At 39.7% G+C, this 25,616-nt stretch overlaps 1 protein-coding gene and 1 long non-coding RNA gene across 51 annotated transcripts in view; one reads left to right on the top strand and one right to left on the bottom strand.

Annotated features, from left to right (window-relative positions):
• Positions 1–16,786, bottom strand: part of LOC138924755 (uncharacterized) — a 29,399-nt gene extending 12,613 nt beyond the window's left edge. Inside the window, exon 1 of the long non-coding RNA XR_011439914.1 lies at positions 16,652–16,786. This is a non-coding gene — a long non-coding RNA (uncharacterized lncRNA). The remainder of the gene's footprint in view (positions 1–16,651) is intronic.
• A 1,986-nt stretch (positions 16,787–18,772) lies between these two features.
• The window catches only part of WNK1 (WNK lysine deficient protein kinase 1), a 163,000-nt gene continuing 156,156 nt past the window's right edge, over positions 18,773–25,616 (top strand). For all 50 annotated transcript variants that reach the window (XM_070270813.1, XM_070270810.1, XM_070270809.1 and 47 more), the window contains exon 1: positions 18,773–19,699. In XM_070270813.1, coding sequence (XP_070126914.1) covers positions 18,944–19,699 — 756 coding nt within the window. In that variant the 5' untranslated portion in view covers positions 18,773–18,943. The remainder of the gene's footprint in view (positions 19,700–25,616) is intronic.

The following is a 25,616-nucleotide window of genomic DNA, read 5'->3' as shown; positions in this document are numbered from 1 at the left end:
GCTGAGGGAGGTAAGCACTTGCACAAGTTAATAGCTATTAAGTGACAGTCAGGGTTTGAACCTAGATAGTTTGTCTAGAGAATTCACATGTTTATACAGCATTGTATTTTAAAAATCCCAGATTCAGCAGATGGGAAACTCTTGGACAGTCATCTGCAAATTTAGTTTTCTCTCTCAGGATTTCTACTCTGGTTCCACATTACATATCAATCAAAGAGAATGAATAGAGCAACCTAGCACTCGCTATTTGCCCAGAAAAGTATATTTTTAATATGGGCAAGTTTCTTTCTAACCAGTAAACACAAGGGGAAAAAAATCCTAAGATTCACTAAGATCCAATGCCTTGGTCTAGATGAAAGTTCTATTTGGACATAAGAGATCCTACTAGTCAACTTTAGTCACTGGCTGGGTGACCAGGGCCAACCTCTTCTCCTTTCTGGGTCACAGTTTTCCATCTGTTTTATCCCACTCTCCTCCCTTCCTCAGAAGCATTGTGGGAAAATGAAAATAAAAGAATGACTATGTGAAGAGCTTTGAGTTTGAAAGATACTAGGAAAATACAAGATGCTATTAGAATTGATCTGTCCTGAACAATAACCCGTTAAAGACCAGTTAACACACTTTAAGAATTAAAACTACAGCAAAATAACCAGTTTGAGCATGCCATTGCATCACCTTTTCAAAACTCAGACATGCACACCCAGCCAGAAAACTATTTCATCCTAAATTAAATATGAGGATTAGGACTGCTGGCCTCATTTAATTAAGAGTCACATAAATTGCCAGCTTAAAATTCGGGGACTATTGTTGATGAGGGGTTTTATCTGTGGAGTGGACTCTTGTCAGATTAGGCAGGTCAGACTTTATTGGACACAACATTGACTGTCCCTGGTGCCTTTATTTTTACCTGAAAAAAAAAAAACCTGACTGGGAAACTTTAAAAAACTCAGTTAATATTAAATAAATACTAAAAGCTTACGGTGTGCTAGAAGCTGACAAGTTATCACAATATCTAAATGGATTTGTTGACCTTTAAATGGAGCTCGGCTCCCATATCTATTTGTCACAATTTCCTACTTGTTTCCTTCCCCACCTTTTCCCCATTGTCAGCCCTTGTTATTCTTAGTGATCATGGAAAAAAAAATAAGTTAGTTTGAGGGCCTTCATGTGACCAAAACAACACAGACTGGCAGGTCATCTCTCCTCCTTACTGAACTGTTTTTTTTAATTAAGGTATAATTGACACACAACATTGTATTAGTTTCAGGTGCACAACATGATTCGCTATTTGTATATATTGTGAAATGATCACCAGCATGAGTCTAGTTACCATCCATTTACTGAACTATTTCCAACTGGGCTCATCACAGAGCCGCTAAAAGTAAGAATAAAGGCCTTTAATACAAAACTTGTACCAACAAACAGACTCTCACTAAGAATTTCATTTTGGTCTTCCCGCCAGCTCCTCAGGACAATGCTCTAGTGACAATATCCAGTCCAATTATAGGTTTTCTACATGTAATTAAAATGCAGCACGATCAGTAGATTGCATAAACTTTGAAGGGTCTTTGTCTTTTTTATGAAGTAAATTGTCATTAGCATTCATATTAAAAGAGAAACCAATTTTGGGAAAGGAGGAATGAATATAAAGATGAGTTAGGAAAAACTGGATGACTGGGTGAGTAAAGCTAGTATGGAGAGGTAAAGAAAATGAAGCTCTGTATCTTATATTTAGCACTTAAATAATTTTTTAAATCTTTCTTGAACGATATCTATTGATGTGCCAAGACCTGGGAGAGAGGAAGGAGGTCTCTGTGAAGTGGAGACAGATCACATTTCTGCCCTATCTCTATTCCCCGCTGTATATAACTTCCCCTTTTAGACCTGGGGATAGAGACAGACCTTCCAAACGAATCTTATATATAATAGTAAAATATTAGTAACAACTTAAAAGTCCAAAACTGAGGTTGTGTTGAAATGTTTTCTTTTTTTTTTTTTTTGCTTTTTCTCTCCAAATCCCCCCAGTACATAATTGTATATTTTAGTTGTGGGTCCTTCTAGTTGTGGCATGTGGGACGCCATCTCAGCATGGCTTGATGAGTGGTGCCATGTCCTCACCCAGGATCCAAACCAGTGAAACTTTGGGCTCCTGAGGCAGAGCCCATGAATGTAACCACTCAGCCACAGGACCAGCCTCACAAATAAGTTTTGGTTCAACCATGTGATGAAAGACTATGCTGTCATTTAAAATGATATTGTAGGGGCCGGCCCTGTGGTCCAGTGGTTACGTTCCCTTGCTCTGATTCGCTGGCCCATGGTTTCCCCAGTTCGGATCCCGGTGTGGACATGGCACTGCTCGTCAGGCCATGTTGAGGTGGTGTCCCACATGCCACAACCAGAGGGACCCACACCTAATAATATACAACTCTGTGCTGGGGGGATTTGGGGAGAAAAAGCAGAAAAGAAAAAAAAAGATTGGCAACAGTTGTTAGCTCAGGTGCCAATCTTTAAAAAAAAATATTGTAAATAAAAATTAGAGATAATTTTAATGGAAAACTGGAAATATGATTATATTGTTAGATAAAAAGAATATAAAAATCATGTACAGTAAAAAAAAGAAAAGAAGAAACATATACCCACATATAAAAGCATATAAAAAATATTGGAGAGAAATATATCAAAATATTATTGTGGTTATCTCTCTGTGGTAGAATTATGAAGAGTTTTTACTTTTTTTTTTCCTGCTTTATCTCCCCAAATCCCCCTGGTACATAGTTGTATAACTTAGTTGCAGGTCCTTCTAGTTGTGGCATGTGGGACGCCGCCTCAATGTGGCCTGATGAGCGGTGCCATGTCTGTGCCCAGGATCCAAACTGGTGAAACCCTGGGCCACTGAAGCGGAGCGAGAGAACTTAACCACTGGGCCACAGGGCCAGCCCAAGTTTTTACCTTTTTTGGGCTTATCTTTATTTTCTTAAAAAAACGTGTATACTGATAGAGTAATGAAACAATGAAAGTTAATTTTAAAGAGTGGAACAAATAAATAAAAAGTCTTCATGGCCTTTGAAGAGATAAGATAACATAATTTTTGAAAGTATGTCTTGTGGGGGCTGGCCCCGTGGCTGAGTAGTTGGGTTCGCGCGCTCCGCTCAATCCCAGGGTTTCGCTGGTTCGAATCCTGGGTGCGGACGTGGTACCGCTCATCAAGTCATGCTGAAGCGGCGTCCCACATGCCACAACTAGAAGGATCCACAACTAAAAAAATATACAACTATGCACTGGGGGGATTTGGGAGAAAAAGAAAAAAAAAAAGTATGTCTTTTACTGTTATGATGAAAAGAATTTATTAAAAACCTAGTTTGTGTGTGTGTGAGCGTGTGTGAATGTGTGTAGGGGGTGGTCTTGGATACTTAAAGTTAAATGTAACTTTTTAAATTAATCACATAATTCACACGTGCCATGACTAGGGCCTCCTCATAGATACTGGTGAGGATACCATCATTAGGAGGCACAGAATTTGTTTACAGAAGGCTTACGTCTGATTGTGGAAATAAGGCTTAAACATGTGGACATGTCAGTAACAATCCCCATGGCTAGATGATATTCTTTTCCACAAGTCATCACATGATGTTTCATTCCTGCAACTTGATGACCAGAAGATGCTTCTTGAGAGGACCTGTACACTTGAAAACATCTTAGTCCTTTTTTGAAATGCTATCTGTCTTTAGGTAATAACTATGTATCACAGGAATCTGAAAATGTAAGACATTGCTTTTCATTTAAAAAATTGAATTGAAATTGATTTGGCAATAAGATAGGCGCTAAGACCTTACAAGGGTTTTAAGTCCCTCTTTGGGCCAGTGTTCAGCCTTTTGGGGCTCCTTCTAATGAATACCCATGACTTTATTTTTTCTAATCAAAGCCAGCACTTGTCACCTGATTCTTTTTGGTAGCTAATCCAACACTTCAACCTGTCCTGATTTGTACAGGCAGAGACAAGTGATAAGATTCCCCAGTCCTATTCTGTCATAGCTTAAGACCTCTGTCAAAACTTGGTGATAAAAGCTATAAAGATGCACAGATGGAGAGCTACAATCAGCCTGGCAGTTGAAAAGGTCTACTTTGAGAAGCTACTCCTAACATGTATGAGGCAACATTATCTTGTCTTTCCCTAGGAAACCCCCACATTCCAAATTTAGATTCCACATGCATATCCCTAACCTGGCCCCCTATCATCATCATGACTGTTATTATTGCTTAGCATCTTTATTGAAGAATAAAAATTACACTGCATATAGGGCCAGCCTGGTGACATAGTTGTTAATTTCGCATGCTCTGCTTCAGCGGCCCAGGGTTCACAGGGTTGGATCCCAGGCACAGACCTAGCACCGCTTGTAAAGCCGCACTGTGGTGGCATCCCACATAAAATAGAGGAAGATTGGCACACGTGTTAGCTCAGGGCCAATCTTCCTCACACATACACACAAAATTACACTGCATACAAAATGTGAAATTAGACATGCTTCCTCCCAGTGGGAACCTAATCTAGATATGTACACACAAAAAATGTAGAAATATCTTAGGAGAGGGTGAGGGAGGGAAAGCAGTGGAGGGGGAAAGAAATAATCACTTTAGGATTTTCCTAGAGAAAGTATAAAGAAACTTCACAGAAATCGGAAAGAGAGTAGGTTGAGGTAACTTGCCATTCTGACAATGAAATACCAACTTATTATTAATTCAATTCAACGAAGGGTCCAGCTCTGCAAAGGCAAATCTGCTAAGGTCTCACCCACTGCTGACCTAGACGGAGGGATTCCTTTTTCTTCATCTTCTTCCTACTGTTTCCTTGTATTATGTATAATTTTATGAGCTGTGTGATTAAGATGGAGAAAAATGAGAATACTATTTAAGGACTACTTTTACCATCTTAAAAGAATATACCCTTCTCTCTACTGTGGAGTATTATCCAGTGTAGAACAATATATTCATCGTTTCAAACACATACAGGCATTTGGAAGACGATAATATTATTGCTGTTATTGAATTTGAAAATACTCTTTCTAGTTGCAGAGTAAACCTGACTGTGGAGGTTAATTAGGAAAATATGTTCGGTAAAAATCGTTTTAAGATTCAGAAAGTTATCATTGAATATTAAATTATGAATATTGAAGTCGCCCATAGAATTTTCCTTGATCATGACTAAATAACATAAATGACTAAATAACGTAAGCAAATGCTTGAGAGAGATCAGAAGTTAGAAAGCTCATCTTTCTATTTATTGGTAAGAAGGTACTCACAAGATGAGCAGTGACTATGCTCAGAATTCTTTCCAGTTTTTTTTCACAGTTATCCCTATCCCTCCAAAGCATAAATGGATGAAAATGACCACTGCTCAGGGGTTTATCTAACTGAACTAGTAATTTCATTTTTTCATTTTCACCCATAGAGTTTATGCACACTTTTTAAGTATTATGTTTTACATCTCTTGGGTATTAAGACAAATAATTGTAAACAGAATAGGATGCTTTGTAAACTATATTATGTTTCAATAATTTTGGCAGAATTACATGCCATTTAAAAAATCTGCTTTATTGAGCTATAACTTATGGACAATAAAAGTTGCCCATTTAAACTATACTGTTCAATGAATTTTGAATGAATACAATCATGTAACCATCACCAAAATCAAGACAGAAACATTTCCATCACTCAGAAAGTTCCCTTGCACTCCCCTCACCCCCTAACCCTGGAACTGATCTTTCTATCAACTGTAGTTCTGCCTTTTCTAGATTGACATACAAATGAAATCAGTACTGTTTTGTGTCTGGCTTCTTTCACTTGGCACAATGCTTTTGAGCTTCCTCCACATTATTGTACACATCAGTAGTTTGTCTCTTTTGATTGTTGAGTAGTATTCCATTATATGCAACTATTACAATTTACTTACCCTTCACTTGTTGATAGACATTTGGTTTGTTTCCAGTTTGGAGCTATGAATAAAATTATGAATAAAATTGCTATGAAATTTTCCATGTAAGTCTTTGTGTGGACATATATTTCCATTTCTCTTGAGTAAATACCTAGCATTGAATTTGCTGGGTCATATGGTAAGTATATGTTCAACTTTATTAGAAAGTCAAACTATTTTCCAAACTGGCTGTACCACCGTGTTCCCACCAGAGAACCAGGTGCTCCACATCCTCGTCAACAATTGCTGTTCTCCGTCTTTTTATTTTAGTCATTCTAGTGAGTATGTAGTAATATTTCACTGTGGTTTTAATTTTCCCTTCCTTAATAACTAGTGACGTTGCACAATTTTTATGTGCTTATTTGTCATTCATTTATCTTCTTTGGTAATGTATCTCATATCTTCTGCATACTTTGTATTGCATTGTTTATCTTAATGTCGAATTGTAAGACTTCTCTACATATTCTGTTTACAAACATTACCAGATATTTGTTTTGCAATATTTACTTCCAATCTGTGGCCTTTTCATTTTTGTAACATTATCTTTTAAAGAACAAAATTTTTTAATTTTGATGAAGTCCAGTTTAGCAATTTTTTCTTTTGTGGTTTCTGCTTCTTGTGTCCTAAAAATTCTTTGCTTTAACCAAGGTCACAACAATTTCCTCCTATATTTTCTTCTGGAAATATTATAGTTTTAACTCATATTTAAGTGTATGATCCATCTGAAGTTAATTTTTGTGTATAGTATGAGGAAAGGATCAAGGTTCACTTTTTTCCCATATGGCCATCCAATTGTTCTAGCATTATATGTTGTAAAGGCTATCATTTCACCATTGAATTACTTTGGCATCTTTGTCTATTGGTGTCTTGGCACTCTCTATTCTGGTCCACTGGTCATTTATTGATCTTTATGTCAGTACCACACAGTCTTGATGACTGCAGCTTTAAAGTAAATATTGAAACCAGGTAGCATAAGTCTTTCAATTTTGTTCTTCTTTTTCAAATTGTTTTGGCTATACCACATTCTTTGTATTTCTATTTAAATTTAGAGTCAGCTTATCAATTTCCACTTTAAAAAAATCTGTTGGGATTTTGACTGGAATTATATTGAATCTATAGATCAGTCTGAGGAGAACCATCTTTTTTTTTTTTTTATTGCTTTTTCTCCCCAAATCCCCCCAGTACATAGTTGTATATTTTAGTTGCAGGTCCTTCTAGTTGCGGCATGTGGGATGCCGCCTCAGTGTGGCCTGATGAGCAGTGCCGTGTCTGCACCCAGGATCTGAACCTGTGAAACCCTGGGCCACTGAAGTGGAGCTCGGGAACTTAACCACTTGGCCACAGGGCCGGCCCCAGAGAACTGACATCTTAATATGGGTATATCTCTCCATTTATTTAAGTCTTTAATTTCTCTCAGCAATATTTTGCGTCTTTTGAGTATAAATCTTGTACATAGTTTGTTAAATTTATTCCTAAGTATATCATGTTTTTGACACTATTTTAAATATTTAAAATTTTTTATTTATATTTTTAAAAATAAAAATTGTATATATTTAAGATGTACAACATAGTGATTTGATATATATAGCCATAGTGCAATGATTAGTACAGTCAAGCTAATTGACACATAATTTCCTCACATAATTATCATTTTTGTGTGTGTGATCAGTGCACCTGAGATCTACTCTCTTAGTATATTTCCAGTGTCCACTACAGTATCATTAAGTAAGGGCATCATGCCTGTGCATTCAATCTCTAAATTTTTTTTTTTTAAGATTTTATTTTTCCTTTTTCTCCCCAAAGCCTCTTGGTACATAGTTGTGAGTCCTTCTAGTTGTGGCATGTGGGACGCCGCCTAAGCATGGCTTGATGAGCGGTGCCATATCTGCGCCCAGGATTTGAAACAGCGAAACCCTGGGCCACCGAAACGGAGCGCACAAACTTAACCGCTCGGCCACGAGGCCGGTCCCCTCAATCTCTAGATTTTTTTATCCGACATAACTGCAACTTTGTACCCTTTGACCAACCTCTTCTTATTTCCCCCACTGCCACCTTCCCCCACCCCCCAGGCCCTGGTAACCACCATTCTATTCTCTGCTTCTCTGAGTTCAACTTTTTTTTAGATTCCATATATAAGTGGGATCATACATTATTTGTCTTTCTCTGTCTGGCTTATTTCACTTAGCATAATGTTTTCAAGGTTCAGCCGTGTTGTTACAAATGGCAGAATTTCCTTCTATCTCATGGTTGAATAATATTCATTGTTTATATATATCACATCTTCTTTATCCATTCATTTTTCAGTGGACACTTAGGTTCTTTCCATATCTTGGCTATTGTGAGTAATGCTGCATGGGAGTGCAAATATCTCTTCGAGATCCTGTTTTCCTTTCCTTTGGATTTCATTTCTTTTTCAGAAGTGGGCTTGCTGGATTATATGGTAGTTCTATTTTTAATTTTTTGAGGAATCTCCATACTGTTTGCCATAGTGGCTGTACTAATTTACATTTCCACCAACAACGCACAAGGTTTCCCTTTTCTCCACATCTTCACCAACATGTTATCCTTTGTCTTTTTGATAATAGCTATTCTAACAGGTGTGAGGTGTTATTTCATTGATTTGCATTTGCCTGATGATTAGTGATGTTGATCACCTTTTCATGTACCTATTGGCCATTTGGACGTCTTCTTTTGAAAAATATCTATTTAGGTCCTTTGCCCATTTTTTTTTTATTGTGATCATAATAGCTTATAGCGTTGTGAAGTTTCAATTGTACATTATTATTTGTCATACACCATATAACTATGCCCCTTCACCCTTTGTTGCCCACCCTCCACCCCGCTTCCCCTGGTAACCACTAATTTGTTCTCTTTGTCCATAAGTTTGTTTATGTTCCACATATGAGTGAAATCTTACGGTGTTTGTCTTTCTCTGTCTGGCTTACTTCACCTAACATAATGCCCTCAAGGTTCATCCATGTGGTTGCAAATGGATGATTTCGTCTTTTTTTATTCATTTGCCCATTTTTTAATCGAGTTATTTGGCTTTTTGCTATTGAGTTGTAGGTGTTCCTTTTGTGTTTTGGATATTAACCCCTTATCAGCCATATAGTTTACAAATATTTTTTCCCATTCTTTGGGTTGCCTTTTCATTTTGCTGATTGTTTGCTTTGCTGTGCAGAAGGTTTTTGGTTTGATGTAGTCCCACTTGTTTATTTTTGCTTTTGTTGCTTGTGTTTTTGGTGTCATAAGCAGGAAATTGCTAATTGTGTTGTCTATTTGTGTTTTCTTGTAGTTCACTCAATTTCTTTAACAGGATTATTCTCAGTTCCTTATCAGACAGTTCATAGATCTCCATTTCGTTAGGGTCATTTATTGGAGCTTTATCAGTTTACTTTGGTGGCATCACGTTTCCTTGATTTTTCGTGATCCTTGTGGCCTGTGTTGGTTTATGTGCACTTGAAGAAGTAGGCACCTCTTCTCGTCTTTCCAGACTGGTTTTGGCAGGGAAAGCCCTTCACCAGTCAGCCTATCTATCCAGAGATTCTGAGTGGATCATCTGATGGTGTCCATGGGTGGGCTTGCTGCTGGAATCCAGGCAGACCTGGTTCCTGGATCAGCAGGTGGGCAAGCCTGGTGCTTGGGTCAAAAGGGACCAGGCTAGTGGCAAGTGGATTTGGAGCCTTGGTCCATTGTGTTGGGCCTGGCACTTGGATCCACAGGACAGTCCTGGTGCCTACGTCCGTGGCAGTAGGCCTGGGACCTGAGTCCAGGGAGGTGGGCCTAGTGTCTAGGACTGTTGTGTTGGGCTGAAGCCTGGGTCTGTGGGGGCTAGCCCAGTGCCAAAGTCTACTAGGGCAGGCCTGGACCCTGGTTCTGCTGGAGCCTGGGACCACAGGGATCAGTCTGGCAGTGGGGTAGGCTTGGTCCTGGGGTCTGCAACAAAGCTGTGTGTTCATTCCACTCTCCTTATCCCACTGGGAGGGTATCTCTCTCTACACTGGGCTGCCCAGGCTTGGGGAAGGGGTGACAGGGGTAATGAAAAACTGTCTTTACTACCCTCTTCAATGCATCTTTTCTTATTTCTGTGATACAACCAGGTCCTATAATCTCCACCTGGAATCCTTAGCTCCTGTGAAGGTATTTTCATGTGTGGATATTTGTTCAAATTGATGTTTCTGTGAGGGGATGACCACTGGAAACTTGCTGATATCTGAAAGCCAAATGATATACTTTTAAATTTTAATTTTCAATTGTCTATTGCTTGTATATAGAAATGCAATTGATTTTTTTTTTTAATTCTTACCCAAGTGTTTTTTTAAATTTTATTTTCATCTCATTATTTTTAGGGTAACTAGCCATCATTTCACTTTTTTTTAAATTGAGTTGATAGGTTACAATCTTGTGAAATTTCAGTTGTACATTAACGTTCGTCATTCGTGTTGTAGGGGCACCACTTCACCCTTTGTGCCCACCCCCCACCCCACCTTTCCCCTGGTAGCCACTAATCTGTTCTCTTTGTCCACATTTTTAAATTCCTCATATGAGTGGAGTCATACACAGATTATCCTTCTCTAACTGGCTTATTTCACTTAACATAATTCCCTCAAGGTCCATCCATGTTGTTGCAAATGGGATGATTTTGTTCTGTTTTGCAGCTGAGTAGTATTCCATTGTATATATATATACCACATCTTCTTTATCCATTCATCTGTTGATGGGCACTTAGGTTGCTTCCACGTCTTGGCTATTGTAAATAATGCTGCAATAAACATTGGGGTGCATAGGACTTTTGAAATTGCTGACTTCAAGCTCTTTGGATAGATACCCAGTAGTGGAATAGCTGGATCGTACGGTAGTTCTATTTTTAATTTTTTGAGGAATCTCCATACTGTTTTCCATAGTGGCTGCACCAGTTTGCATTCCCACCAGCAGTGTATGAGGGTTCCTTTTTCTCCACAACCTCTCCAACATTTGTTACTATTAGTTTTAGATATTTTTGTCATTCTAATGTGTGCAGGGTGATATCTTAGCGTAGTTTTGATTTGCATAGAAATGCAATTGATTTTTTAAAAAAATTTTTTGAGGAAGATTAGCCCTGAGCTAACATCTGCTGCCAATCCTCCTCTTTTTGTTGAGGAAGACTGGCCCTGAGCTAACATCTGTGCCCATCTTCCTCTACTTTCTATGTGGGACGCCTGCCAAAGCATGGCTTGCCAAGCAGTGTCATGCCCACACCCAGGATCTGAACCAGCGAACCCCAGGCCACTGAAGCAGAACGTGTGAACTTAACCGCTGCGCTACTGGGCTGGCCCTGCAATTGATTTTTATATATTGACATTGTATCCACTGTCCTTGTTAAATAACTTATTAGTTCTACTGTTTTTTAGATCCCTTAGATATTCTATGTATATAATCATATATGTGAATAAAGGCAGTTTTACTTCTTTCTTTATAGTCTATGCCTCTCATCTTTTTCTTCTCTTATTCCATTGGGTAGGACTGCCAGTATCATGTTATGTAAAGTGGCAAGAGTGAATATTTTTACCTTGACTGCCATCTTAGAGAGAAAGCATTTGTTCTTTCACTATTAAGTATGATGTTAGCACTAGGTTTTTTGTAGATGTACTTTATCACATTGAGAAAGTTCCCTTTTATTTATAGACAGCTGAAGAGTTTATCATGAATATTTGTTGAGTTTTGTCAAATGATTTTTCTGCATCTATTGAGATGATCATATGATTTTTCTTTGTTGATATGGCAAATTACACTGTTTTTTTGCATTATATTGATTGTTATATCTTGAGATAAACCCAACTTGGACATGTATTGTCATTTTAAAGAATATTGCTGGATTTGATTTACTAAAATTTTGTTCAGGACTTTTGCATCATGTTCATGATAGATATTGGTCTGTAGTTTTCTTTTTGTGTAATATCTTTGTCTGGTTTTGGTAACTGTAATGCTGGCCTTACAGTACAAATTGGAAATTGCTTCCTACTCTTCTCCTTTCTGAAAAGTTTGTGCAGAATTGGTATTATTTCTCCCTTACATGCTTCATATAATTCCCTGATGAAGCCATCTGGGCCTAGAGTTTTGTGAGAAGATTAACTATAAATTCAGTTTATTTGATACAAGGCCATTAGGTTTTTTTTCTTATGAGTGAACTTTGATAGTTTGTGTTTCAAGGTATTTGTTATTTCACCTTAGTTGTCAAATATATTCTCATAAAGTTGTTCATCATATTCTCCAATTATCCTTTTTTTTTGTTTTTTAAAGATTTTATTTTTCCTTTTTATCCCAAAGCCCCCTGGTACATAGCTGTGTATTTTTAGTTGTGGGTCCTTCAAGTTGTGGCATGTGGGATGCCGCCTCAGTGTGTCTTAATGAATGGTGCCATGTCCATGCCCAGGATTCGAACTGGCAAAACCCTGGGCTGCCAAAGCAGAGCGCAAGAACTTAACCACTTGGCCACGGGGCCGGTCCTCCAATTATCCTTTTACCATCTGTAGGATCTGTCATGATGTCCACTCTCTTGTTGCTGATATTGGTAAGTTGAATCTTCTCTACTTTTGATTATTCTGGCCACAGGTTTATCAATTTTATTTATCTTTTCAAAGAAATAGCTCATGATTTCATTGATTTAATCTATTGTTTTTCCACTTTCAATTTTACTGATTGCCACTCTTGATTTATTATTTTCTTCTTTCTGCTTACTGTGGGTTAATTTCCCATTATCTTTCTAACATTTTAGAGTAGAATCTTAAATAATTGGTTTTAGATGTTTCTTCTTTTCCGATATAAGCATTTAATGTTATATATTTCCCTCTAGGCACTGCTTTAGCTTCATCCTGCAAATTTTCATATGTTCTACCCTACATCCTTAATGACTTTTTTGTTTACCTGCTCTATCAAATAATGAATGAGGAATTTTGAAACATCCAACTATAATTGTGGATTTTGTCTATCTTTTCTTTTCAGAGTTTTTGCTTCATGTATTTTGAAGTTCTGTTATAGGTGCATACTTATTTAGGATTGAAATATCTTCTTGATGAATTGACCCCTTTACCATTATGAAATACCCTTCTCTATCCCTGTTAATAGTTTTTCTTTTGTATTAATATGGCCACTCATGTTTTCTTTTGATTACTATTTGCATGGTATTTCTTTGTTTTCATCCCTTTACTTTTAACCTATGTCTTAACCTATGTCTTAAAAAAAAAAACTTAAAAAAACCCCACTTATTTAAGTGGTTTTTTAAAAAATAGGCAGCATGCAGTAGGATGTTACTTTTTCATCCAATCTATCAATGTCTCCCTTTTAATTGGAGAGTTTAAAGAGTTTAAACCATTTACATTTATTGTGATTGTCAATATGGTTGGGTTGAAATCTTCCTGTTGCTTTGTTTTCTAGATGCCCTATGTTATGTCTTTTTCTTCTTCTCCTGCCTCCTATTGAAAGATTTAAGTATTTTTTAATAATTCAATTTTGTCTCTACTACTGGCTTATTAATTATACCTCTTTATTTTATTTTGCAATTTTAATGATTGCTGTAGTGTTTATTTTATATATCTTTAACTTATTACAGTTTACTTTCAAATAATATTGTGCCATTTCATATATAGTGTTAAGAATCTTACAATAGTATTCTTCTATTCCCCCTTCTGTCATTCATGCTGTAACTGTTAACCATTTACTAGTATATATGCATATATAATACATTATCATTATGTTTGCTTTAGATTGATATTTTTCTTTTAATGTGACTAAAAATGCCTTTTCTACCCCAACATATTTATTGTTTCCAGTGTTTCTCATTCCTTGTTTAAATCCTAATTTACTAATCCATCTACTATTATTTTCTTTTCCTGAAGAACATTTCTTTTTTTAAACATTTCTTGTAGCACAGGTCTGCTTGCAATGAATCCTTTTACCAAAAATACACCTAGGTTGGGTTGGGGTGGTGGTGGTGAAACACTCCAAGAGATGTATTTTGTAATAGTTTCCTAGGTGATTCTGATGAATTTCTTCCTATGGGAGCTTGTTAAGGCCTAGAACATGATATGGATTGACATTTTTAAATATTTTCCCCCATGATCTTTCTAGATGATATAATACATTTATACTTTGTAGTATCATATGATGGAATACTATGCAGCCATTAAAAATGATGTTTCTGAAGAATATTTAATGACATTGGAAATGCTTATAACATAATTATAAATGTTTTAATCAGTGCAGAAAGAAAGACACTGAAATATCAAAGGCTCATATCTCTGGCTGGTAGAGTTTCTGGGGATTTTTACTTTCATATTATATTTTGTATTTTTCAAATTGTCTGCAATAAGCAAGAACGTACTAAGAAAATCACACAATATAGGTAGTACTCCCCAGAAGTACCCTCCTACTTTCATTTTGATGTAGACTGCTCAGACTTTTTTCTGTCCATTGAAATACATATAGAAACATAATTTTTTAATACAACATATGATCTAGTACATATTATTCTGCAACTAGAGTTTTTCACTTACTATTTTTATGCCACCACATATATATATACCTCCTTCTCTTGTATTGTGGCATGGTGTTCCCAAAATGAGATATACCATAGTTTAATTGTTTTCTTATAGATGTACTTGCAGATTGTTTCCATTTTTTGTTATAGACAAAGCTGCAGTGGATCATCTTGTAGATATATTTTTAGCACATATGTGCAAGTATTTCTTGAACGTAGGTACCAAAAAGGGAAACTGCTGGGTCAAAGGTTGTGCACATTATACATTATAAAGATTTTATTTTTCCTTTTTCTTCCCAAACTCCCCCAGTACATAGCTGCATATTTTTAGTTGTGGGTCCTTCTAGTTGTGGCATGTGGGATGCCGCCCCAGCATGGCCCGATGAGCAGCACCATGTCTGAACTGGTGAAACCCTGGGCCACTGAAGCGGAGCGCGAGAACTTAACCACTTGACCACAGGGCCAACCCCTAATCTATGGTTTTATAATATGCTTTGATATAGGGCAAGTGCCACTCCACTTTATTTCATTTATAATAAATAAGGCTTTTAAAAAAATCTATTCTTCATTGTTTAACTACCTGACTCTCCCTTCTTCCATGAGTTCCACATGACAAGGAGATAAAAATTATCCATAGGCAAGACAAAGGAGCATGGAAAATGAGGAAAAGGAGACAAAAAAAGAGAAATGCTCTTAAGATGGTATTTTTCCCCCTACACTTCAAGAAGTGACAAAAAAATTATGCCACATACAAAATAAGATAGATTTTGTATGTTCAGCCATGTCTAAATCAAAGTCGCCTCTGGCTTTCATTGATAGCCAGTTATCAATGGCAGGGACCATGTAAACATAAAATGTGAATAGACGAGAAATAGAAAAATATGAATCAATGTGAGAAAATGAGCAAGGACTAAAGTGAACAAAGAATATGGTGAAAGACAATAAAATACTTGTATTCCTCTTATAGACCCACCAGTCAAGAAGTCTCTGAGCTTAGTGCATGCATTGCGTCCTGGGTTCTTGCTGCCACCTCTACTCACATCACTTGATATTTTATATGGATTATAGAGGGGCCAGTTCTTGATAATCGAAATGGCAGAGAAAGTAAAAGTACAATTAGGGATATTACAGTATTGAGTAGCAGAAAATATCACGTTAATTGGAAGATGGTAAGCATTAAAAGGGAACTCAGCAAGTAAGTGTCTATAGTAAAATATCCCGTCGTCTAGTGGTTAACATTCGGCACTCTAGCGGTGAAGATTCAGAGCTCTTACCACCTCTGTCTAGGGTTTGTTTCCGGGTCAGAGAACCATACCACCTGCCTGTCCATTGTCATACTGCGGCAGCTGTGTGTTGCTGTGATGCTGAAAGCTCTGCCACTGGGATTTCAACTAACAGCCATGGTGGACAGGTTTCAGCAGAGCTTCCAGATTAAGACAGACAAGGAAGAAAGACCTGGCCACCCACTTCTGAAAAAATTGTCTATGAAAACCCTGTGAATAGCAGCGAATATTGTTTGATATAGCACAGGAAGATCAGAGGATGGCACAAAAAGACTGGGTGGGGTTCCTCTCTGCCACACACAGGGTCACGAGGAGTCGGAAGAAACCTGATGGCACTAACAACAAAGTAAAATATTCACACTAAACAGTTTAACCTTTAAATCTAACCATTGTACACAATACAGTTATACTCAACTTAAAGTTGTACCTGTTTTCATAGTAAAGCTAAGGGCTGCACAAGTAGGAAAAGCTGTTACGTGGGCAAGCATGGCTTTAAGTCAACTGTTAAATTATTTACAACGAATTTAGTTGTTCCTGGTTGAAAAAACATGTTGATAGGGCATAGCGATTGCCAAGGGACTTGTATCAAACGCAGAGTGTGCGCTACTTGCCCCCACTGAATTTATACTTTAAAATGTTCATAATTTGCTAGCCTCACAAAACCTAACAAACCTTTGTTTTAAAACCAACTTTTTGTAAACCTGAAAGTACAACTTTTGAGAAAGAAAAAATTGAGAACTAGTGTAACTATTTTACGTATCAGATGAATTAATATGACTGTAGGGCAAAACCTTTCTAAGTAGAGCCCATCCAGATAAGTTGTGGGCATCTTCTTGGAAAGCAGTACTAGGGAATCTTCTGTCAACTTGCTTCCAAACTACTCACACTTAGCGTGGTCCTTGGCTAGGACGTGCGCTTCTGAGTTCGTTCCATAGCTGGCGCTGGCGAGAGGCAGGAGCGTGTGGACGCTCTGATGCGGTTGCGTACGTTTAAGGGCTTCCCGCTCTTACCCGTTGGGCTGGGACTTAACTGCCATCTGGTTCCCAGGTCTGGCTTCCTTTTCTCTGTGTGGTGCCCCCTGGTGCTCACCGCCTGTACAATCTTGAGTAAGTTGCAAGGAGTAAAGGGGTCCAGGGTGTGCAAGGATGTTTTCAAGAAAAGCATTCCATTTCTGTGAACTGTATGGATCCAGATTTCTCCTACATCCAAAGCCATGGTATAAACTACATCTGTACGTACATTCCTGCGCCTCTAGAGAAAGAGGAGATGTTGTATGACTAAGCCACCAAGCAAAAGAAAGATCGAAATTAAGTTTCAACCAACTACATAGGCAAAAGTCAAGTTAGCTCTCAAGTTTGTGGTGAAAAAACCAAAGATATGTAGACCTTATCTTTTCTTTATTCCTCCCTCTCCCGCATACTTCATTTTTTTCTGGCAAAGCAAAGAGTTTGGTATGATCCTGGATGTCAGTACGGCAGCCCATATTTGAGAGCCAGAGTATCTGTCTGGGCTGGAGTTGAGAATGTGGCCTTAATTGTTATGGAAGGAGGAGGATAGAAGATAATTCTTCCTGTCTCCTTTCCCAATCCATTTAATCAATATTAATCTCATGCTCAGTCTTGTCAAAGCTTCTTTTACCTTACAGAAGGAATCTTTAGCCTTCTGGCTCTATGAGCTCAGGCTCTGGTTCTCCTGCTTTGCCGTTCCCCTCCACCCCCACACCCCTACAGTCACTGAACGCTACTGCGCTCTCTCCATTAAAGATGAACAACAGATCATTTTTCATTGCATGGCAACCCTAAGAGCTCGCTCTCGCCTCAGCAGAGCCTGATGGGAGTCCCTCTTCTCGTCCTGCCTCCCTCTTCTTTTTTTCTTGCTTCGCTTCTTCCACAATTAATCCCTAAATAGTGATTTTCCTAGCTGGTGCGGACTTAAGGATGGGGTTTAGCTACCCACGGTGACGCTCCCATCAGCCTTCCAGAAGGGGCGGTTTCCAGAGAAAACTACAACTCCCATGAGGCATCAGGCTAAAGCAACCGCAGGGCATCACGGAAGTCGTAGGCTTCTTCCTCCTCAGTCCCTATCATTCCTCAAATGCGAAAACTACAAGTCCCAGGGAGCCTCGGTACTGGCACGCCTGCGCGAGAGCCCCGAGAGTGCGGTGGGGGTGGGGCTGCCCCGGGCGGCTGGGGGCGGGGTCCGAGCGGGCTGTGTGGAGGCTTTAGACTCCGGGCGCCATTTAGCGCGGAGAGTTTCCCCGGCGGACGCGACTGTTCTCCGTCGGCCGCTCTGCACCCCCATCTTCGGTGGCAGAAGGCGACTGGCGGGGGAGACTACTCTTCTCTCCCTAACCCTCTTCACCCAGTCCTCTCGGTCTCCTCTACTCTTGGCCCAGAGAAGCAGCGGAGCCGGGCCCCGCGGTGAGCGGCCCTCCCCTCCCCACCGTTCCCTCCCTCCGTCAGCCCCCGGCACTGGCCCGGGAGGGGACGGGGTTTGCCAGACCCGGGGCGGCGGGGAGGCCTCGGGGAAGGGGGGGCCCGCTCCTCAGGCTCCGAGGCTTCGAGGCTCCGGCCCTTCCTCTTGGCGATGGGCGTCCTGTGAGACTGGTCCCCCTGGTGGGGGAGCGTGTGGGAGGCGGCGGCCGCTGACTGACCGACCCGGAGCCCCTGCCGCCCCGCCTGCTCGGCCCCTCCCACTCTTTCTGGCCCCGCAGCCGCCGCCGCTCGGGAGCCCGTGCTCGTCTCTGCGCGCGTTGCCGCCGCCCTCAGGGCCTAGCCCGCCCAGCCCGGGAAGCGCGGCGCGGGAGCGGCGCCGCCGCCGCATCCGCCGCACCGCCTCGCCTCGCCGGCCCCTGGCCCTGCCCTCATGACTGCGGCGCCGCGGCCGCCACAGCCTTCCCCGCCGCCGCCCGCCGCAGGATGGATGCGGACCGGGAGGCGCTGACCCCCGCGGCCCAGCTCCCCGATCGCCCGCCGACGAGCCCGCCTTCTGAGCCGCAGCAGCCGCCGCGCCGGGGCCCAGCGTCCCGCCTCTCCTCCGGGGCGGCCGGTCGGTGCTGAGTGCGGAGTCGCCGGCCCGGGCCGAACCCGCCGGCGAAGAACGCCCGCTCCTCGGGGCGGCCCTCGCCCTCTGTCCTTCGCGAATCCGAGCCGGCTCGCCTCGCTCCCGCGGACCACCATGTCTGGCGCGGCGGAGAAGCAGGGCAGCACCCCGAGCGCGCTGTTCCTCTCGCCGCCGGCGCCCGCCCCCAAGAATGGCTCCAGCTCCGACTCCTCGGTGGGGGAGAAACTAGGCTCCGTGGGGACCGACGCCGGGACCGGCAGGACTGAGGAGTACCGGCGTCGCCGCCACACTATGGACAAGGACAGCCGCGGGGCGGCCGCCACCACGACCACCACTGAGCACCGCTTCTTCCGCCGCAGCGTCATCTGCGACTCCAACGCCACCGCGTTGGAACTGCCCGGCCTCCCCCTGCCCCTCCCCCCGCCCAGCGTCGCCGCGCCCGTTCCGCAGAGTGCTCCACCGGAGCCGCACCGTGAGGAGACCTCGACCGCCGCCGCCGCGGCCCCGGGAGCCCAGGAGCCTCCCGCCGCTGCGGGCCCTGGGGAGCCACCCGCCGCGGCCCCTGTCGCCGCGCCCGCGCCCAGCGGTACCAGCAGAGACCGCCCAGGTGCCCAGCCCAGCCATGAGGGGAGCAAAGAGGAGCCTCCGCCGGCGAGAAGCGGCAGCGGCGGCGCCAGCGCCAAGGAACCGCAAGAGGAGCGGAGCCAGCAACAGGATGATATCGAAGAGCTGGAGACCAAGGCCGTGGGAATGTCCAATGACGGCCGCTTCCTCAAGTTTGACATCGAAATTGGCAGAGGCTCCTTTAAGACAGTCTACAAAGGTCTGGACACTGAGACCACTGTGGAGGTCGCCTGGTGTGAACTGCAGGTATAGCCCCACCTACTTCTTTATTTCGTGGCGGTTTGGATCCCAGATTTGGCTCGGTTAAGCCAGTTAATTGAGTCCCCTTTACGTGTCATTCTCTAACTGTTCGCTCTGAGTCGGGGGAGGCCAACTTTTGAAACTGGAATTTGGGGCATGTACCTAGGTGTTTGGAAGGGATAAGAATTATTGGTAGCCAGAGATCTGCTACTAGGGAAGGAGTGGTGAAAGTCATCTTAGTACAAACCCATTGCCTACTTGTTATTGTTTTAGTGTCTGGCAGGAAACTTGGAATTAGTGGGGAATAATTTTTTTGTTTAGGAAAGGACAGTCTTCTTTCCTTGTGCATTTCAGTCTCATCAGAGGCTCTGCAGTATGAGCTACCGGTGTGTTAGATGCATGTTTCCATCCCTGAGATCATGCTCTTCTTTTAAATAAGAACGACTTTGTTCACGAGTGACCTTCTTTTGGATATATTTCAGTTGGTAGTTGCACAGGCATTTAACATAAACTCTAAAAAAGAGTTTTCTTCTCTAGATAAATGCCTTGGGACTAGCAAGTGTTTGATATTGTTCCAGCTAATGATGCTAAGCCTTTGGATAGCTAGCAGTGATCTGACATTATTAATTCAATCTAGTCTGTCTTCAGCCGGTTCACTAGACAGCGAATAGCACAAGAGCCCATGTAAAATTGTGTAAGTGCTTTGAGAGTCATATGTTGTTATTGTTGTTTTAATCTTGTTGTGAAAGGTTTTTTAAACTGAACTTTCCCAAGGGTCCAAAGGAGTCATAAAGCTTCCTTTTTAACCTCTCAGGGAGGTTTTCATGGTGTAGATAATGGTGTTTCATTCTGGTTGATGAGTATATTCTAGGCTTAAATAGCTGGATTTGGGCTACTTGTTGCTTGACTTAGAGCAGCTTGATTGAATGTTGCCCTCACCAGGAAGTGAACGTGGCTTATTGAAGCAACAGAGTTACTCTGAATGTAAAAATCATCCACATTATACGTGAAAAATGCCATTATCCTTATTTTTCTTGCCAAGAAGATGGACCAAGCTGAAATAGGATAGGCAAGTAACTGAATGATCTAGGAATTTATTTCATCCATAAACTAATATGTTAACGCTTAACCCTTAGAATGTCACCTTCCAGATGACCAAGGCCATATCAAATGTGAAGGGAAATGAACTCAACATGTGGAAGGAAGTAAACTTAAAAACTGACAAGTTCTTTAGAAATATAGTAATTTATTAAGTTTTACAGTTGACAGAACTTCTAAGGCATTGTAAAGTGAAAACTACTCAATTTTTTAGTGGTTTAAAGTAAGAAAGATGGGACATCTTTTTTTAAAAAACTTGTCTAACATTAACTTTATTCCTATTGGTTAGTCATACTCAAAAACTTAGGTCTGATTTCTTTTGGTTTACAGGCAAAAATTTAGTTTACAGGCGGACACCTATTTCTTTTTTGTACCAAGAGTGCCTATTGCTGCTGATCCTGGATTTTATTCTTCTGTTATACTGTTTCATATTTGAAAAAGTTTTTTAACAGTTTTTTTTTCTTAATTTGTTACCTTTATCTTAAGACTGGACCCAAGTAAATGTTGAGCACTTTATGGATTAGTTTTTTGTGTGTGAGGAATATTGGCCCTGAACTAACATCCTTTGCCAATCTTCCCCTTTTTGCTTGATCCCTGAGTTTAACATCTGTGACAGCCTTCCTCTGTTTTGTATGTGGGATGCTGCCTCAGCATGGCTTGATGAGTGGTGTGTAGGTCCGCACCCTGGATCCAAACCCGCGCGGGCCCTGGACCACCGAATCAGATTGCACAAATTTAACTGCTACACTACCAGGCCAGCGCCTGTGGGTTAATTTTGTTAGTTTCAATTATTTAACTTTTAAGACTTCTCAGAATGTAATGTATGTTTTCCTTTATCACCTGAATTTTTCTGTTTATTATCTTGGAGTTAATGATACAGTGGAAAAAACTCAGTTTGTCTACTGTCAGAGTAAGAATTTTCTCTATGCTTCTCAGTTTTTCTCAGAACTCATGACTTTCTGGACTTTTCTTCTCTGTCGAGGCATGGGCATGGTCAAACTAAAGACTGTCTGATGTCCTTATATATAGTTGCCATATTATTTTTAAGCCAGTTCAGAATTTGGCTGCAGAACCAAATGAACCCTAACTCATCGCGTGGTACTGTGGTTTAGAAACTTCCGTATGTCATTTGACCCTGCTTCTACAATTTTTCATTTTGATTTTTCAAATGTTATTATACTAGCCCCAGGATCTTTTATAGCAGTGGTTGGGCAATATTTGGGGGGTTTTGACCAGGACATTTGCCTAATAACATATTCAGTAGGTTAGTGTTTGAGTTTTTGTCTTTGGATCCAAATTAAAAGACAAGCCAAGGATTACTAAAGCATTGGGAAGAAAAGAAAGCTTTTTTCACTAAATATATGCTTCTAATTTACATATTTTTCTCTAGGAAGACAGGAGAAATATTGTGTTCAGTTGCGGAGTTAAAAATCTCAGTGTATATACAGCTATGTGCTGAGGGGCTTTGGGGAAGAGAAGAAGGAAAAGAGAAAAAGAAGATTGGCAGCAGTTGTTAGCTCAGGTGCCAATCTTTAAAAAAAAGCAACTCAATGTATTAAAACTGGAAGAAATCTTAGGTTATTCTACCCAACTACTTATTTGATAAATAAAGAGCCTGAAATCATAGAGCAGGTAAATGACTTGCTTGGGTTGGTAAAGAACAAAAATTAAACTGATTAGGGTCTAATAATTTGGGAAATGTTAAAGCATTTGTAGTCTAGTAGATGGCTAGTTAGTAAATCTCAAGTGAGGCAATTCTATTTTGGTGTGAAATTCGCTGTCAGGTTTCTGGAGAGATCTGATCGTGTAACCATGGCAGATCCCAGACTTCTGATTCCGGTATTGATTTTGTCACTTCAAATGGAGAACGAAATAGACTTTTTAGGATGGAGAATGGGTGAATGTGGTATACAAATCAAACTTGTTTCCATCAAGCTTATTTTTAGTCTCAGTATGCATAGCTATCTATTAAAACGAGTAGCTATTCTTAATAAAATAGTGTGTAGGTAATACTCTGGTACCACTGGATCCTAAGTGATAACTGAGATCTTTTAAGATGCAGATATCTACCTGGTTTTATTAGGCAAATGGTGTGCGTGAACGTTAATATTCTCTTGCCTTGGTCAGAAAATGTCATTGCTGGAGTTTACATTGCTTTTCTGGGGAGGGAGTTTTTTCTTTTTTTTTTAAGAAGCATAGCATAATTTATTTTAAGAAAATGTATTTTTACACAGATTTAGGAATGATTTACTTTAAGCACTTTTTTCTCCCCAGGTTGCTTTTAAATACTGAGTTCACTTGTTATATTGATGAGATTGTTTCCAGATCTGTGTGAAAAGAGAGGTCAAATCATAAATTTTGTTTAAGCTCTAGTATACTTAGTGTTTGCTTTTCTCGGGTTTTTAGTAGGTTAGGCTCATGTCTCATTATGAGTATATGATATTAATGTTTTATAAATCGTTTAGCAATACTGCAGAAATGGGATGTGGTTCTGTGATTAAGAAACCATAATTATTTCTTTGCTGTAGTTCTTAAAATAATTCATTGAACAGAATCTTCCCATTTGCATGTTGAGGATTTTTTTTAACCTTTACTTTTAAAATTTGTGCCATATTCCTTTTCTTTGGGATGAGAATCTGCAGTAACTTTCAGTCCTAGGAACTGGTTTTCAGGGAATAATTTTTGGAGTTTTTTGTTTGTTTCTTTGTTTTTAATTCTCAGAATCGATGATTAGGAGTATGGACAAAATTCAGATAACTCAAGGGTAACTGGTATGCCAATTAAAGAATGATTGCTGACTCATTTGAAATAATCCTTTGTCTTTTCTAAACAGGACAGAATAGAATTAAAAACAGGATAATTTTGGTTAGGTAAGATTCGATTTAAAATATATGTAGATTTATTGCTGTAGGAAGTAACTTGTGGTACAGGAATTGAGAATTAAATCACATTTAGGTTGATTTTTAATGATATAGTTAGTTCTTAGTCTTAGAGTTTGAAATGTTTTCCTTTTCTCGTTTACCTTTTTTCTGACCTTTACTATCACAGTTGTTCCTAGTCTACTTGGAAAGAGAGGTTATTTTCGTGTAAAACAAATTGGGAATCTATTGTTCCCTGGTGATTGAGTTCATTTCTTGACATTCAGATTCTAGTGCAAGATCCTAGTCATTTGAAAATCATCCTAGTTAATCTCTATGGAAACATTCAATGAAAACTTGACTCTCATTTTCAGAAACCATCCTAAACCTGTTATTTGGGTTTTCTAGTAGCTTTAAAATTTTTTAGATAACGCTGTAAAAGCAGCAAGAGTGGTTATGCTCAAATTATAATTCCTGAAAATGTTAGTATATCATGAAAAAAATTCAGAATAATTACAGTTATTAGATTTTGCTGTTCCAGTTCTTTGTATTTATTTATTTTTAACATCTTGCATTTTGAGGTTTTTTTTTTTATGCATGAAACGGATCTAGTCTGCAGGAGTAGGTGAGACTTAGTGTGACCTGAATTTCGATTTGAAAGGGGTACTATTTTTCTGCAGTATAGCATAGTAATTAAGAACTAAATGGCCTGGATTCAAATCCTGGCTCAGCTAATAATTGTGTCACCTTGGGCAACTTCCATGCTAGTTTCCTGTCTGTAAAATGGAATGCAATAAGAGTATCTATTTTATAGAGTTGTGATGATTAAATGAATTTATATATATATATACATATATATATGTATATGTATATGTATATATATAACATTTAGGACAGGACCCAGCACATAAATATTAACTGTGATGATACGGCATCTTTTTTAGGCTGTCTTTTTGGGAGTATCGATGAAGATTTTGTTTGTTTTGTTTACATTTATTCTTGAAAAATCATGTAGCAGAACTTTTACTATTGCTACCATTCCTATAGGAGGAACTTTGGAGTTGAACATGGTGTCATCAGTGCTTTCAGATTCTTTAGCTTCGCCTGTCCTTTGCCTAACTTCTAATTTCATAACCTGTCACTTTCCCAAATGCCAGCCTTTCTGAATTACTAGTTGTCAGAATTTGCTAAGATCTTTTTCCTTTGGGATCATTCTTAATAGTATTCTTCAAATTGATTCAAAATCATTTACATTTTTTGTACACTCCACTAGTCTTTGAGCTCTTTGAAGATATAAGTAGATGCTCAATGCTATACTTTAATAAATATTAATTTTTTTCGATTATCAAGTTAGCAATAGTTGTAGATCTTGGGTGGTTACATCCATATTCCTTGTCTTTCTTTGGTCCACAGCAGATTCTCTAATCTTGTCTTTGGAGGTTTACTATGGTATAATACAATACTGAAAGTATAATGGAAAAGAGCTCTAAGGCAGAACACTTCAGTTCTACATTACCCAATTATCTGACCCTGGGTAAGGAAATTAATCTATAATGCTGATTTATTAGTAACATGTCTTACTGACTTGACAGGATGATTGAGGATCAACTGAAATACTATCTGAAGGAACTTTGAACAATATAAAGTGTTATAAACAATATAATAAAAGAACGATCATGCTTTAAAAGATCCATTTTGAAGGTCATTAAGTTGTCACTTGTTACAAACTGAATATTTTAAACTTATAAGTTGAAGTTGGGTTTTAGGAACTTTTTGCTTTGTCAATTTAGGAATTTTATCAAATCTTAAGATGAGGGGAACGACTTTTCAGACTAAAGAGAAATTGCAAGAAGCTCTTCTTAAGAGTATTTATTTGGAAGAGGATTGTGCCTTTGACAAGTGGCAGACTTAATTTTGTATGTGGTATTAAAAAGATTGATTATTGATACTTTCTACATGAGAAGAAA

This window comes from Equus caballus, chromosome 6, assembly GCF_041296265.1.
Source record: "Equus caballus isolate H_3958 breed thoroughbred chromosome 6, TB-T2T, whole genome shotgun sequence".
Taxonomy (NCBI): domain Eukaryota; kingdom Metazoa; phylum Chordata; class Mammalia; order Perissodactyla; family Equidae; genus Equus; species Equus caballus.
Note: the sequence above shows the minus strand (reverse complement) of the source record. Positions and strands in the feature narration are given on the sequence as shown.